Raw genomic sequence first — 12,636 nt, 5'->3', positions numbered from 1 at the left:
CAGCCAACCACCTCAGTTATTTTGAACGAAATTTGCTTTGTCATGCGTTCTGCAGAATTTTATTTTTCACTGGATACACAGACACGAAAAGGACTTACAACTTGAGATGCTGAGTTAACCCTCTGCCCTGTCTGCTTTAATTCTTGTCCACTTTCTAGAAGAAGCTGAGAGGTTACCCACATGATTCCCTCTTCCCCTGAGCACCAGGTGTATGCTGCAGTGCTGAACCCAAACACAGCCTTGGCGCCCCAAAACGGAGTGATAAGCAGAAGTAACCTGATAGAGGGGCCAAAAAACAACGCTTCTGTCACATCTGAAAAGCCCGCACTGACAGAAAAGTACCACAAAGGTCAAACGAGGTGATATTGAAGGGTCTTTAACTCTGAGAAATGTGTTTGAAGATCACGTGCTCTCTGTGTGGACATGTAGGAGGTCAATCCAGATGCAAGACAAAGATTTTTTTGTCCCTTGTTGAATTTTATACAGTAGTATCTGATTGCATAGTGATTAGGAATCATAAAGTTCTGCATGGATGCTTATTGCATGATACCCAGAACCTTGCTTAAATCAGATTTTGTTTTTTTTCCAGCTTGTTGTTTTTTGGGGTTGTAAAGATGGACAGGAATGTGGTGCAAGTGATTAAATGTGACATAAAGCAAGAACACATTTGTACATCGATGTAAAGGTGTTGTACTGTTTGATTGCTCCAACTAGCATCCAAAAATACATATACCAAAACCTTAAGTATGTGAATGGTACAGTAAACTGTCCTTCAACTTTGTGATATTTTTGTTTTTATTTCATCCCATGAAGATGACATTGTTGGCAGGGCCACACTGTTTTTGTCTTTTACCTTTTTGACACCGTGTTTTCAGAAAATTATGTATTTTTATTGTTCTTTATTGTAAGGATGTTTTAAACACTGGAGATTGTGTAATGAACAATGCACTGATGTATGACAGGTCATTGTTGATTTGTAGAGATTATTTTCTCAGGATTGGTTTTGCCTTTGGATGCTTGTATTTCTATGGAACGTTACTGTGAAAATGTAGATGTTTTGTTTTCTTTATAACTCTGTACTTCCTGGGAAAGTTTTGTTTAGCACATTCTTTTCATAAAAATGCACTTTTTCTGTGTCCAACTACTGTAATTAAGTGGGAAATTTGGCAGTTGTCATGAGTAAGAGAATTAACATTTCATGAGAATGCACTGGAGGTGATGTCTGGTTGAGCAGTGTAGTTTTTTTTCAATGAAATCTCCCCTTTAGCTTCCTTGTTTTTTTCCTTCCAAAAGAAGTGTACTTTTTAATTTTCTATATTTCTGCCTTAATTTTTTTTTTTTCCCCTCAAACCTCCAGTCCATTAAGAAATTCTTTTCCTGATTCTATTATTCTACTTTCAATGGTGTTTAAGAAACATGTAAGACACAACATGCGTTTCCACCAGCGTTTATTCATGATCCTGAATATACCAATATGCATCGTTTCAGCAAAAAAATACGGAAATGCATTTTCCCTGAGAGAAGAACAACTGCAGCTCCACCATCAGTCTACCGCAAAGCTGTTCAGTGTTGTACTGAGCCTGCTTTAACTCTGGTTTCATGACAGAGCAGTTAAATCTTCATAATATGTAATCAGCTGTGTAAAGTTACTGTATTTGTATTTGTGTAAGTTTGAACTAGATCTACATGAGATTGAAGACAGTAGCTTATGTACCTAATTGCATTTGGTCTATGCAGTTGTCAAAGGGATTTTTTAAAGTCAAAAAATGTTTTTACATGATAAACTACTTGTTCCTCTTGGACTCAATGTGTTGATGTTGGAGAAGGCTGAAAATTTACTGTACTGTAAAAATACAAAGGCCAGATTTCACTTCTATTGCTATGCATCCTAATCTTTCTGTACTGTAAATGTTTCTATACCCAGCACTCATCCTGATGTCTAATTTAGAGGAACTTTAGATGAATATCACTACTAATTTTACGTCCACTTGTATAAGAAATAAATCTTTTTGTAATAAAAATGAAACTATTTGTCATGATCATTACCCCCTTTGTATTACGCAGAGCTGCGTTAGCTGCGTTCATGTGCTATTTTGCTAGTTTCAACACAATGAGTGAGCCCTTTTATGTCACACACTGACATTGGATCCATTGTTATTATAAAGATATTTGATAGCAGCTTTAACCACTAACTAACCAAACATAATGTTTCTGCGATGTTGAGAAGGGAAGGATTACCATCCAAATAATCTAATTATTTTCTCTGCTATCACATACTTGTCTAATTCACATAAAGGTGAAGCTGTCTCGCACATTATGATACAAATTTTGATAAACGAGTACCCAAATATTAAGTTGAAAGAATGCATCACCAGTCACCATAACAACAGGATAAGGATAAAGGTCAGGTGTACATACTCTTGTGTTTGGTATCTTATTAAATGATAAGTTCTCATAGGCAGAAATCCTATCTGTGGAGGCCCAGCTCCAGCTGCCCTCCTGTTGATGTCTAACAAGTGAATCTTTCAGACTTGCTTTCACCGTACACGCAGTGCCAAAAACACAGACTTATTTGTTTAAACACAGAGCCCAGCAGTTTTGAGAAAGAAAGCAGAGTATTGTAGTTCTACACAAACATTCACCCTGACTCCAGGTCATAGGAGTGCCTGTACAGTCCTGAGGCCTTATCAAAATAACAATGTCCTGTGACTGGACATCAGCAAGTTTTGCTCCTGAATATATAGACTTAGGATGAAGTGATATCTTTGAGTGTAGCAGAGCAAAGAGGTCATGCAATCAGCAGATATCATTTGAACTGAAGAGTAGACATGTCTTTGGTGATTTGGAGCTTCTCATCCTGTGACATATTGTATTTTACCTATGCTTTCTGACTGGGCTGTGGCATGCTACAGCCATCATCCATGTTCAACACCCCTTGGTACAGACTCTTTAAGTCTGTTGAGCTCTACTGGAGGGATGAACACCACTGGTCCAATCTTCCAATCTCATGTTTTTTTCATGCAGTAAAGGTGATAACTTTATAACGATTTGCAGTGATTCTTCCTTTTAAAGAGATGGTAACATTACCCTTCCAATCAACAAATTGTCAAATGCAAAGATGTGATGTCACAGCTCCAATGTGGGTAATAAGGCTGTATTAAGACTATTAAAATGATGCTGCAGTTTATGTTTCTCCTGGTCAGCCATGCAAATTCGTTGGGCAGAAGATAAAACTGAAAGAGGGAACTCATGCCTAAATCATGAGTCACACTGTTACTGCCTTCAAATGAGGTGAATGGGAAATCAAGCGGTAATTTGCTGGACATGAGTTAATGGTACAAGGTACCTTTTGGGGAAAAACCATGGTCCATACCTGTACAGAAGCGGCTGAGATGTTCGATTTCACAAGTATCTTCATAAATACTGTGGTCACACTGTAGAACCAGAACTTTAAAATTAATCAAGATAGGCACTAAAATAACCAACTTAGCAGAGAGTATGTTGAATTAAATAGCTTTGTCAGAAGTGACAAAAAACAATAGAATTTCATGACAATTTAAAGCAATTGCAAAGGGGAGTTGTATGACAGACTATATGATTACACTTTTCAGTAGTTTTGTTTTGTGAAGGACATTAGAATAGTTAACATTGAAACCTGGTTGTTTTTATTGCATTACTGACTGAATCGCATGAACAGTTGTTTGGACTCTCTTTACCCACCGTCTTGGATTCCAGTTTGTTTTACTCTCTACCTACCAGTTTTACATGTCACCTGTTGTCTGTCACCCAGTAAGTCCTCCCAATACTCAGTGAGGGTTTGGATACTGAAGGTGTCTATCCTGGCCTTCATTATGGCAATGGGAAGTGCAGTCTCTGAGTGACTCCAGCCCAGTTCTTTCTGACAGTTACAGTGTGTTTTAGGATTTGGAAACTTTTATAGACATTTCATTCACAATTACAGCTCCATTGTTTCTCCTCTTGATGTGCTCACTTGTCCAGGAAACAGATTCCAGTGGACCCCAGCTGCAGAATCAGCCTTTCAGACCCAGAAAGAACAGTTTTGTTCTGCACCTATCGTCACTGTCAGACCCCAAACAGCAGTTCATGGTCAAGGTTCACGCTTCAGATGTTGAGGTGCTGTCCCATCACTCTGAAAATAAAGTTTACCCCTGTGGTTTCTTTTTCCAGAAACCTCTAAGAGGAACTATGACATAGGAAATTGTGAACTATTAGCCCTCAAACTGGCCCCTGGAGGAATTAAGACATTGGCTGGAGGGGTTGGAACAGCCGTTTCTTGTCTGGACTAACCTCAACAACCTAGAACACATCTGCTCTTCAGAAGCCTCATTTCTTTAATCAATTTAACTTCTCCATCTCTTGATGCCCAGGCTCTAAAAATGTCAATTCAGATTGTCTGTCCTGATTGTTTGATCCTGATACACCTCCCAGGACTCAATCCACCATTCTGGTGTCTGAAGGTAACACAGTCATTCTCTTCGTCATTGATTGTTTTTCGAAGATAGCTCATATACCAAGGAGATGGCAAGGATTCTGTTTAACGTGTTCCTTCTCCAGGACATAGTTTCAGATCGTGGTCTGCAGTTCATGTCCTGCTTTTGGACTTCAATTCAGTGTTTTTTGTGCAAGCCTTACACTTGAATCTTTTCGAGTTCTGTCCATCACACTGAGAATAAATTTTTATAGTGCGAATAAAAACTGTTATTTCAAGACCAGGCTTCTTTCTTGCAGGACAATGCAAATAGCTCGTTATTAGAACTGCAGCTCATTATGTAGACCACTCGAGTGACTGATCTCACACACACACTTTTGATGTAATTTAAATTGATATCTTTGCTAAATGTGGTGTATAACTTGAAAAATTACAAAGGGCAATTAGAGAAAAAGTATGATTTAGTTAAGTTGAACAAAAATATTTTTTTGGAACAGGCAAGAACAGAGTTTTAATTAACGTTTGATTGGAACAACCAGTTCACAGTAAAAATTAGTTCAAAACTTAATCCCATATCCTGGAGAGCTCAAATCATTTTAATTGACTGTTTCAAAAGTAATTTACTTTATTGTGACAGGAAACATGTCGTACAAGGCAGTGCAGACGTGGGTGCAAGGGCAGTCAAATGAAATACCATGAAGTTACTGCTCAACAGGAGTCATTCATTTGGGCTGGAATTCATGCTGAACAAAGCCAGACTGACCCCAACCAAACACCCACTCAGAGAGCACAGAAAGCTGTCCAAAGTCATCTTCTGGTTGGCTAAACTGCCCACCCTACAAAACCACCGTGCTCATGGAGTACACTCATCAGATTCTGTATGTTCCCTTTTCCTACCTTCTTTGCAACATTTTCTAAGCTCTCTTTCCTCTATCCATCCTCTATACTTTTCTTTCCTCCCTCTTTTCTCATTCCCTTCCTCTACCCACCCCTGCTGCTGAGGACTTTGGTTCTCAAACTGGACCCCTGGCTCAGCCCTCTGCTGTCACATGACACAGATTCAGAGATCCAGAGTTGTAAAGTACAAAGCACTCAACTCCATGTGCATGCAAACTCTGCAGACAGAAACATCACAAGGCCGAAGGGGTGTTATGCCTCTGAACAGAGCAACCCTCAACTTACACACTGCACTTGTGTAACTTCTCACCAGAACAGACTCCACGCTTGCATTCCCACAGGCAGGTAGGTGGTATCTTGTCTAATTTAGAATGATGAATAGAGGTAATTTAAAGTGCTGAGGGGAGATCAGACAGTTTACAGTGTTTTATGCAAAGTTGTGTAACCTTAAAATGAGGAAAATGTTCTAGTTTAGAGTTTTGGAAACACACACATACACACACACACACACACACACACACACACACACACACACACACACACACACAGACCAAGCATTCTTATCAACAAGTATAAGGTCTTGTGCTTAGCAACTGTCCTCATCTATCTCAACTCAACCAGCCAAGCTCCATGAGATTTCTATTGTATCTGCATTTTTCTCAGTTAAAAAGCATTGTGCAATATGTATTTAGATAGATAGATAGATAGATAGATAGATAGATAGATATAGATATAAAATCTAAGCCTGTTAATTTATGTCTAACAACATCCCTAGTGTGGCTAAAACACATGTGCACATTGTCCCCTGTGTTGGCCACACTGATGGCCAGCTCATCCAGCAAGTTTGGGAGGAGGGGTCAGATGAGCTGATAGGGCATTTTGGTGGTCAGTTGTGGATCCTCCTACAGGACGGGCTCCTCAGTTACATCTTTGCTATCATAGACTAAGGGAAAAAAAAGTATCCTGGCTTGCCGTGGCAGCAGAACTTTCATCAGTAGCAGTCTGGTAAGCTCGCACTTCTGTGTAAGTTGTGAGGTAATGATGCAGGGTAGACAGAGGAGACCCAGCCTTTGTAGCCCCAGCAGTCATTTCATTGAGCTGCTGGGAGGGCACAGCATACTAAAGGTGGTACTTGGAGGAGGCAACCAGACACCCTGCAGAACTTTTGAAACTACCTCCATTACCACTTCCTTTTGGGTTGAGAAGCTCAGGGCCAAATGCTTCTGGCCTCTGCTCTATCGGGCTCCTGGTGTACCTCTGAGTAATGCTGGTGGTTTTAAGATATCTGTAGTTTAAGACCATGTGTACACTTATACTTACTTTGAACTTGAGAACACTACTACATTACCACAACTGCACTTTGCCAGACAGTAACTCTGTGTCAAATGTGGCTGATTGAAAATGAGCAGTGTTGGCCTACTAAGCTGTCATATTCAGGATGTTTAAAACAAACATCATACTGTATGTTTTCAATGATTTAAATTGTAATTCTTAACTGCACTGGCGTGTGTGTGTGTATGTGCTGTTGAAGTTGAACTTGACAGACTGGTCTTTTTAGTTGATAAATTGTATTCACACCAAAGATGATTGTCAAACTAGATTTGCAAACCCACATGCAATGCACTTCAGGCACAGTGAGTGACTCAGCATAAAAATACACAGACAGGGCCAGAGGAATAGAAGGAAAGTCAACATGTTGTATCCAATATCTAGTACAAAATTTTGAGCACTAGACAAGACTGAGCATGACACCAAAAGCTGCTTCACCCTTCTCTCTCACACTGCAGCCTGTGTGTTTAAAGGAGGGCAAGTGACAAGGTCGTATGCTGGTTGGGGGAGGGAACAGGAAGAAGAGGAGCTGTTCTCACTGAGACCTCCCCCTTCACTCTCTTCCCTCCTATTGCTGAGCTCCTAGGCACTCAGAGAGCACATGGTTTTCAGATTTTGAAACCACGCTCCAATAGAAGGACGATCAAAGTGTCATGGTGGTGCAAGACATGTGCGCATGTGCAGTCCCTCCCTTTGCAAGTGCAGCAGACACGGAAGCAGAATCTAAGCCTGTGGCAAATGTGTTTGTGTGGGCATGAAAAGGGGAGGGAATGCACACACTAGGGGTTGATGTAACAGATATAAATGTGGCCACAATGGACTGACTGTTTTTGAAAGGAAAAGAGGGAAGAAAGCAGTTTCTTCATGGCTATGATCTGAGCAAGGTAAGATGATATATTCAGACACCTTATAGAACTGTGGAGAGTTTATGTATGAAGGGGGGTAAGGATTATAGGATTCCGTGGTTATCCCGGAACCCAAGACTCAACCCTTCGTTCATTTACTTCCTTTACAATGTTGAAGAAAGAAAGGGAACCGGGATGCTTATGCAGTTTTAGATCTGGAAACAGGAACAGGAAGTTTTATCACGTTTACCTCACTTGGGCAGCATATTCTGCAGTACTACCTTGTTTCAAAATATTACTGATACACATGACTGTTGTTTTCTTTGAGTTTAGTACAGGATATTATATATATTATTTCTTTGTTACTGTCCCATTGAAACACACCAGAAAACCTTGGAATTAAAAATATGCCAGTGTGTTATTATAGTATAAATGAAAGTTTCCTATTTGTTTATAGTTTACATTTGAGTCCTTCACAATGACTGCTGTGATGGAGTTTTACTACACAGCTTCATTCATTTTCATAATCATTCCCCTTTGGTGTACCTGTCTATGCCACAACCATATGGTGCTTTTTATGGGAGCAGTGTGTCAGTATGCGAAAGGTCAAGCATCCCACGTGAGAGAGGGATGGAATAAGAAGCAGAGTTGAGGGAGACTGGGAAGGTCAATCCCAGCCACATGGGCATGCTTTTGTACTTAGTAAACAATCTCTGACATTAATATTGATATATTATACTTATTTAAATCAAACAGTGTACTATGCTTATTTATTGAAACATTTTTTTCTCTTGATATTTTGCCATAATGTAGTAAGCAAGCATCATCCTCAAAACACTGTCAGTATTGAACATTCAATAACTACCAGATGAACTGTCATGAACTTTTATTTGACATTAATGTTCCCTTCAGGATGAATTGTACAACTTCCTCATCCCTGATCCCTTACTATCTCATCTAGGGTCATCATCACGTCAATATTTTAATTTGATGGCTAAATACCTGCAAAACTATGACATTCCCATCAGCCTCAATTACACTTTGTGTTTCGTGCTAATGTTCGCATGTCAGCATGCTAAACTATCAGATGATAACCATGGTAAACATCACTGTATAGCAGCCTTTCAATATAGACATTTTGAGTACCATGTTAGCATCCTGACATTAGCAGTTAGCTGAAAGTGCAAGAACTTTACCTTTATTAAAAAAAACCTACTTTTTTGTGGTTAGGGTTCAGTAAGGTGTTGCATTCTCCTGATAAATAATGGTCCAATGTTGTCTCTGTATTTCAAATTGTATAGATCTACGTTTCCTGATTTACCTCATTCCATCATCATCACTCCATCATGTCGCTGCTGACTCACGTGCTGGCATGCCTATTTGGTATGGGCTCCTGGGTGGCGATCAACGGGATGTGGGTGGAGCTCCCCCTGGTCGTCCCGGAGATCCCAGAGGGCTGGTATCTGCCATCCTACCTCACAGTCCTCATCCAGATGGCCAACATAGGTCCTCTCTTTGTCACTCTGATGCACCGCTTCCGCCCAGGGTTGCTAGATGAGCGGCCAGTCATCTACTGCATTGTAGGCCTGGGGATCATCGCTACATTCCTGCTGGCTTTCTTCTGGAGGCACACAGTGACAATCGGGGGATCTTCGCACAGTGTGCCCCTCTTGTTGCTTAGCTTCCTGCTGTCTGTGGTGGACTGCACCTCCTCTGTGACCTTTCTGCCTTTCATGATGCGGCTGCGTCCACAGTACCTCACCACGTACTTCGTAGGTGAAGGTCTCAGTGGTCTGGTGCCTGCACTGGTGGCTCTGATTCAAGGTGTTGGTGTAGTCCACTGTCAGAATGCCACTTTGGCTGGCACAGTCAACAAAACTGCTGATAATGCCACTTTGGATGGCAGTGCAATGCTAAAAGCCGTCTATCAGCCAGCTAAATTCTCTGCGCAGGTCTTCTTTCTGTTCCTCAGTGCCATGATGGTTGTGTGCTTGGTAGCCTTCATCCTACTCAACCATCACCCAGCTGTGGCTCGTGAGAGAAATAATGACCTCTACTTCAGTGGTGATCTGGCCCCAGGGAAGAGAGAGCAAGGTCTGTCTCTGCACGCTCAGACTCCAGAGCAGAAGCCTATGATCAGTCCCCTGGAAGCCGTCAGGAGGGAACCCAGGAGCTCTTTTGGGAGGGGGACATATAGCAATCTCGAGGTGTTGTTCATCTTCATCTCGCTGGCTTGGGTCAATGCTCTGACCAACGCTGTGCTGCCTTCAGTCCAGTCTTACTCCTGTCTGCCTTATGGGAACAAGGCCTACCATCTAGCTGCCACCATGGCAGCTGTTGCTAACCCAGTAGCCTGCTTCATCGCCATGTTTATGCCCATTAGGTAAGAATGATTAGTTTTACCATCTCTTTACATGAAATGAGCATTTTATTTAAAGGCATTTTTTTTCTGTCTGTGCAAGAATGGATGGGCTTCGTTACACTGTAAAGTGTAGAGGTCACACCATAAAGTTCAAACTAACAAACAAAGCGGTTAAGTGTAACTGTTGTGCTCAATTTTACCACTTGCATCGTTTTTCTGCCTCCAGGTCTCTCATCTTCATGGGTTTTTTGACCATTATTGGGACTGGATTTGGGGCTTACATCATGGCCATGGCTGCTCTTAGTCCCTGCCCCCTGCTGGTCCACAGTGCCTATGGAACTGCAGTGATAGTAAGACTCTTTCTTCTCATGACTTGATAAATAAAATAAAGATATTTTAAGTAGAATTTCAAATTATAAGGCACACTATTTTTAATCTCATATTCTGAAAGTACAACCCACCTGTCATAGTCACATGTGCATTCAGATTTGTTCCGATTTGGGAGTGTTGAGTGATTGGCAGCTTTTATGATCAAGTCACTTCAACTCAGTTCTGTCTGACATGATTAAGGCAATACCGTCAAATCATGTTTGTCTTACAGTTATGAAAACATGAATTCCCAGACGTGTTGAATCAAGTTTATATCTGCTGGGGCTCTTTTATAGGGTTGCATTATACTACCAGCCCCTGTATCTGCTACCAATGACTTTTGTCATAGCATAGTGACACTTGAAGAACAATCATGCAGCTAACTCTCAGTCAATGGGCTCACACACTCCTAATAGCAAGTGAGCAGGTATCAGTTAGCAAGCGAGTCTACTTCTTGTTGGTTGGGTTGATTTTTCTGTTATGAATGTATTATGTCCTCTGTTTCTCCATTGTTGATGGGTGCAATTTTTTAAGTATCACATATAACAACTTCATTTATATCTTTTTTTTTTCTAAACAGAGTTATAAAGTGCTTATCAGTAAAGCAGAGTAAACAATAAAAAAAAAATGCTAAAATAATGAGATGATTTTAAAACTAGTAGCGGCGAGTAGCATACAAAAAATCCTCCCAAATAGTTAAGATAAAATGCAATAAGATGTTTTACGCACAAAATTATTGATTGGTGTGTCAGTTATCATGGCCTGATAACGGCAGCCAAACACAGCAGCAGCTTTTTAAAATAACTGGTACTTCCAAAAGAGAGGAGGAACTAACTGGTCAACTGATTCAGATTTAGACAAAACCTCTTGTCCCAACCTGATGGCAAATCACTGAAAGCCACTGAGCTAGCTGTTTAACAAGTAAGGAATCTCAGATCATTGTAATGTCTTATATTCACCTCTGCTGTGTTGCAGGTGCTGACCTGGATACTGTTTGTCCTGACCCTGTCCTATGTGAAGGTCATCATTGGCGTGATTCTTAGGGATGAGGGCCACAGTGCCCTCGTGTGGTGTGGGGCTGTAGTGCAGTTGGGCTCTATGGTTGGCGCTATATCCATGTTCCCATTGGTCAGTGTCTATGGACTTTTCAAGTCAGGTGATGCTTGCAACACCAAATGTCCAATGTAGTGAGTATGTTTAAGTTAAACACTGCTGTACAACACTGAAATTTGTCCTTATTTTAGTAGCACTAAACTCCTTGCAGTCACGAGCTTTACATACAGTATTTGTTTCAACAGAGCTGAGAGGTCACAGCTGTCTATCTACAACAGTATCACTCCCTGATGTTGTTTAATAGATTTGCTCTTACCAGAATCAGATAGTAGATTTACGTTTTGTATAGTGTATTTAAGAGTTCTAAATACATTGTCAATGTGTGCACAACACCATATTGTTGCTGAGCATTTTCTACTTCCTTCTAAATTCAGAGGTCAAAGCCAGTTTACTTGAACTGTTAATGTTATGTGAAGGTATAATTGATTGATGTTGCTTTTCTAAGAACTTATGGTACTGTAGGCTTCAAAACGTGCCTTAATTTGAGACACTGAAAGATTAGTGCTTTTTTTTGTGTTCATGGTTGTTTAGCATCATAACTTGCTTTGTATGTGTTACATAAGTGTTCAACAACACCAAATAAAACACTTGTTTTATTGTTGCCTCTAAGTGCATTATACTACAAATCCTCTTAGTCGTACCCCTTATTCTAACCTACCTTGGGTAGAAGGCCTTATCCTGGGGACAGGGTCAGAAAGTATCAGAGCGGGGTCAATGCCAGTGCATATAGGACAGTAGGAGGGGGGCACGAATTGCATGAACCTCTCTTGATATCTTCTGTTGTGCGTTTTGGTTAAAGTGGTACCACTGAAAAGCTGAAAAGAACACATCTGAATCACAAAACAGCATTGCCCCCATCTACTACTACCGTGATAGAGGAAAATATAATTAAAGAAAATGAAGAGGTATAGGGAAAATGATGAAAAAGAAAAACATGAACACACACCATTCATCTGTGCCTGCAGTCTGGACCACCCCTCTTGTCACTTTCATAGTAATAGTTGGTAACTGTAAGTGTAGAAAGTTAAACAAATATTTCATTTTGATTTTTATCACCAACACTACTACCACCATCACCATCACCACCTGCACCCAGTTTGTTTGGAGTATGAATTTGACAGGTGGCCAGCTCTTACAGAATAGCACCTTCAATAGATCTCTATTCCATACAGACACTATATCTTTGTATATACCGGTGCATTACCAATTGCATATTTATAGATATAAAATGAAAAGCCAGATGAACAAGCCACGTGCTGACAGTGGATAAT

General features: G+C 40.5%; 2 protein-coding genes across 6 annotated transcripts in view; both read left to right on the top strand.

Annotated features, from left to right (window-relative positions):
• The window catches only part of macf1b (microtubule actin crosslinking factor 1b), a 30,722-nt gene extending 28,684 nt beyond the window's left edge, over positions 1-2,038 (top strand). For all 4 annotated transcript variants that reach the window (XM_076737299.1, XM_076737298.1, XM_076737296.1 and 1 more), the window contains one exon: positions 159-2,038. In XM_076737299.1, the coding sequence (XP_076593414.1) occupies positions 159-184 (26 nt within the window). In that variant the 3' untranslated portion in view covers positions 185-2,038. The remainder of the gene's footprint in view (positions 1-158) is intronic.
• Positions 2,039-5,560: 3,522 nt separating this feature from the next.
• slc52a3-2b (solute carrier family 52 member 3-2b) lies at positions 5,561-11,962 on the top strand. 2 transcript variants are annotated; one of them, XM_076738256.1, is made up of 4 exons: positions 5,561-5,692; positions 8,823-9,904; positions 10,110-10,233; positions 11,228-11,962. In XM_076738256.1, the coding sequence occupies exons 2-4, from the start codon at positions 8,868-8,870 to the stop codon at positions 11,438-11,440; spliced, it is 1,374 nt and encodes a 457-aa protein (XP_076594371.1). In that variant the 5' UTR covers positions 5,561-5,692; positions 8,823-8,867; the 3' UTR covers positions 11,441-11,962. The 2 variants fall into 2 exon arrangements, with proteins under 2 accessions (XP_076594371.1, XP_076594370.1); XM_076738255.1 differs by lacking the exon at positions 5,561-5,692 and adding an exon at positions 7,410-7,560.
• The last annotated feature ends 674 nt before the right edge of the window (positions 11,963-12,636 follow it).

This window comes from Chaetodon auriga, chromosome 8, assembly GCF_051107435.1.
Source record: "Chaetodon auriga isolate fChaAug3 chromosome 8, fChaAug3.hap1, whole genome shotgun sequence".
In the NCBI taxonomy this organism is placed as follows: domain Eukaryota; kingdom Metazoa; phylum Chordata; class Actinopteri; order Chaetodontiformes; family Chaetodontidae; genus Chaetodon; species Chaetodon auriga.
The sequence above is the reverse complement of the archived record's forward strand: the minus strand, read 5'-3'. Positions and strand labels throughout refer to the sequence as shown.

Excerpts from the sequence above, each read along its gene's own strand:
- slc52a3-2b (XM_076738256.1), top strand. The coding sequence starts at position 8,868 with ATGTCGCTGCTGACTCACGTGCTGGCATGCCTATTTGGTATGGGCTCC. Across the intron at positions 9,905-10,109 it reads GCCATGTTTATGCCCATTAG|GTCTCTCATCTTCATGGGTT; the intron begins GTAAGAATGATT and ends TTCTGCCTCCAG. Across the intron at positions 10,234-11,227 it reads CCTATGGAACTGCAGTGATA|GTGCTGACCTGGATACTGTT; the intron begins GTAAGACTCTTT and ends GCTGTGTTGCAG.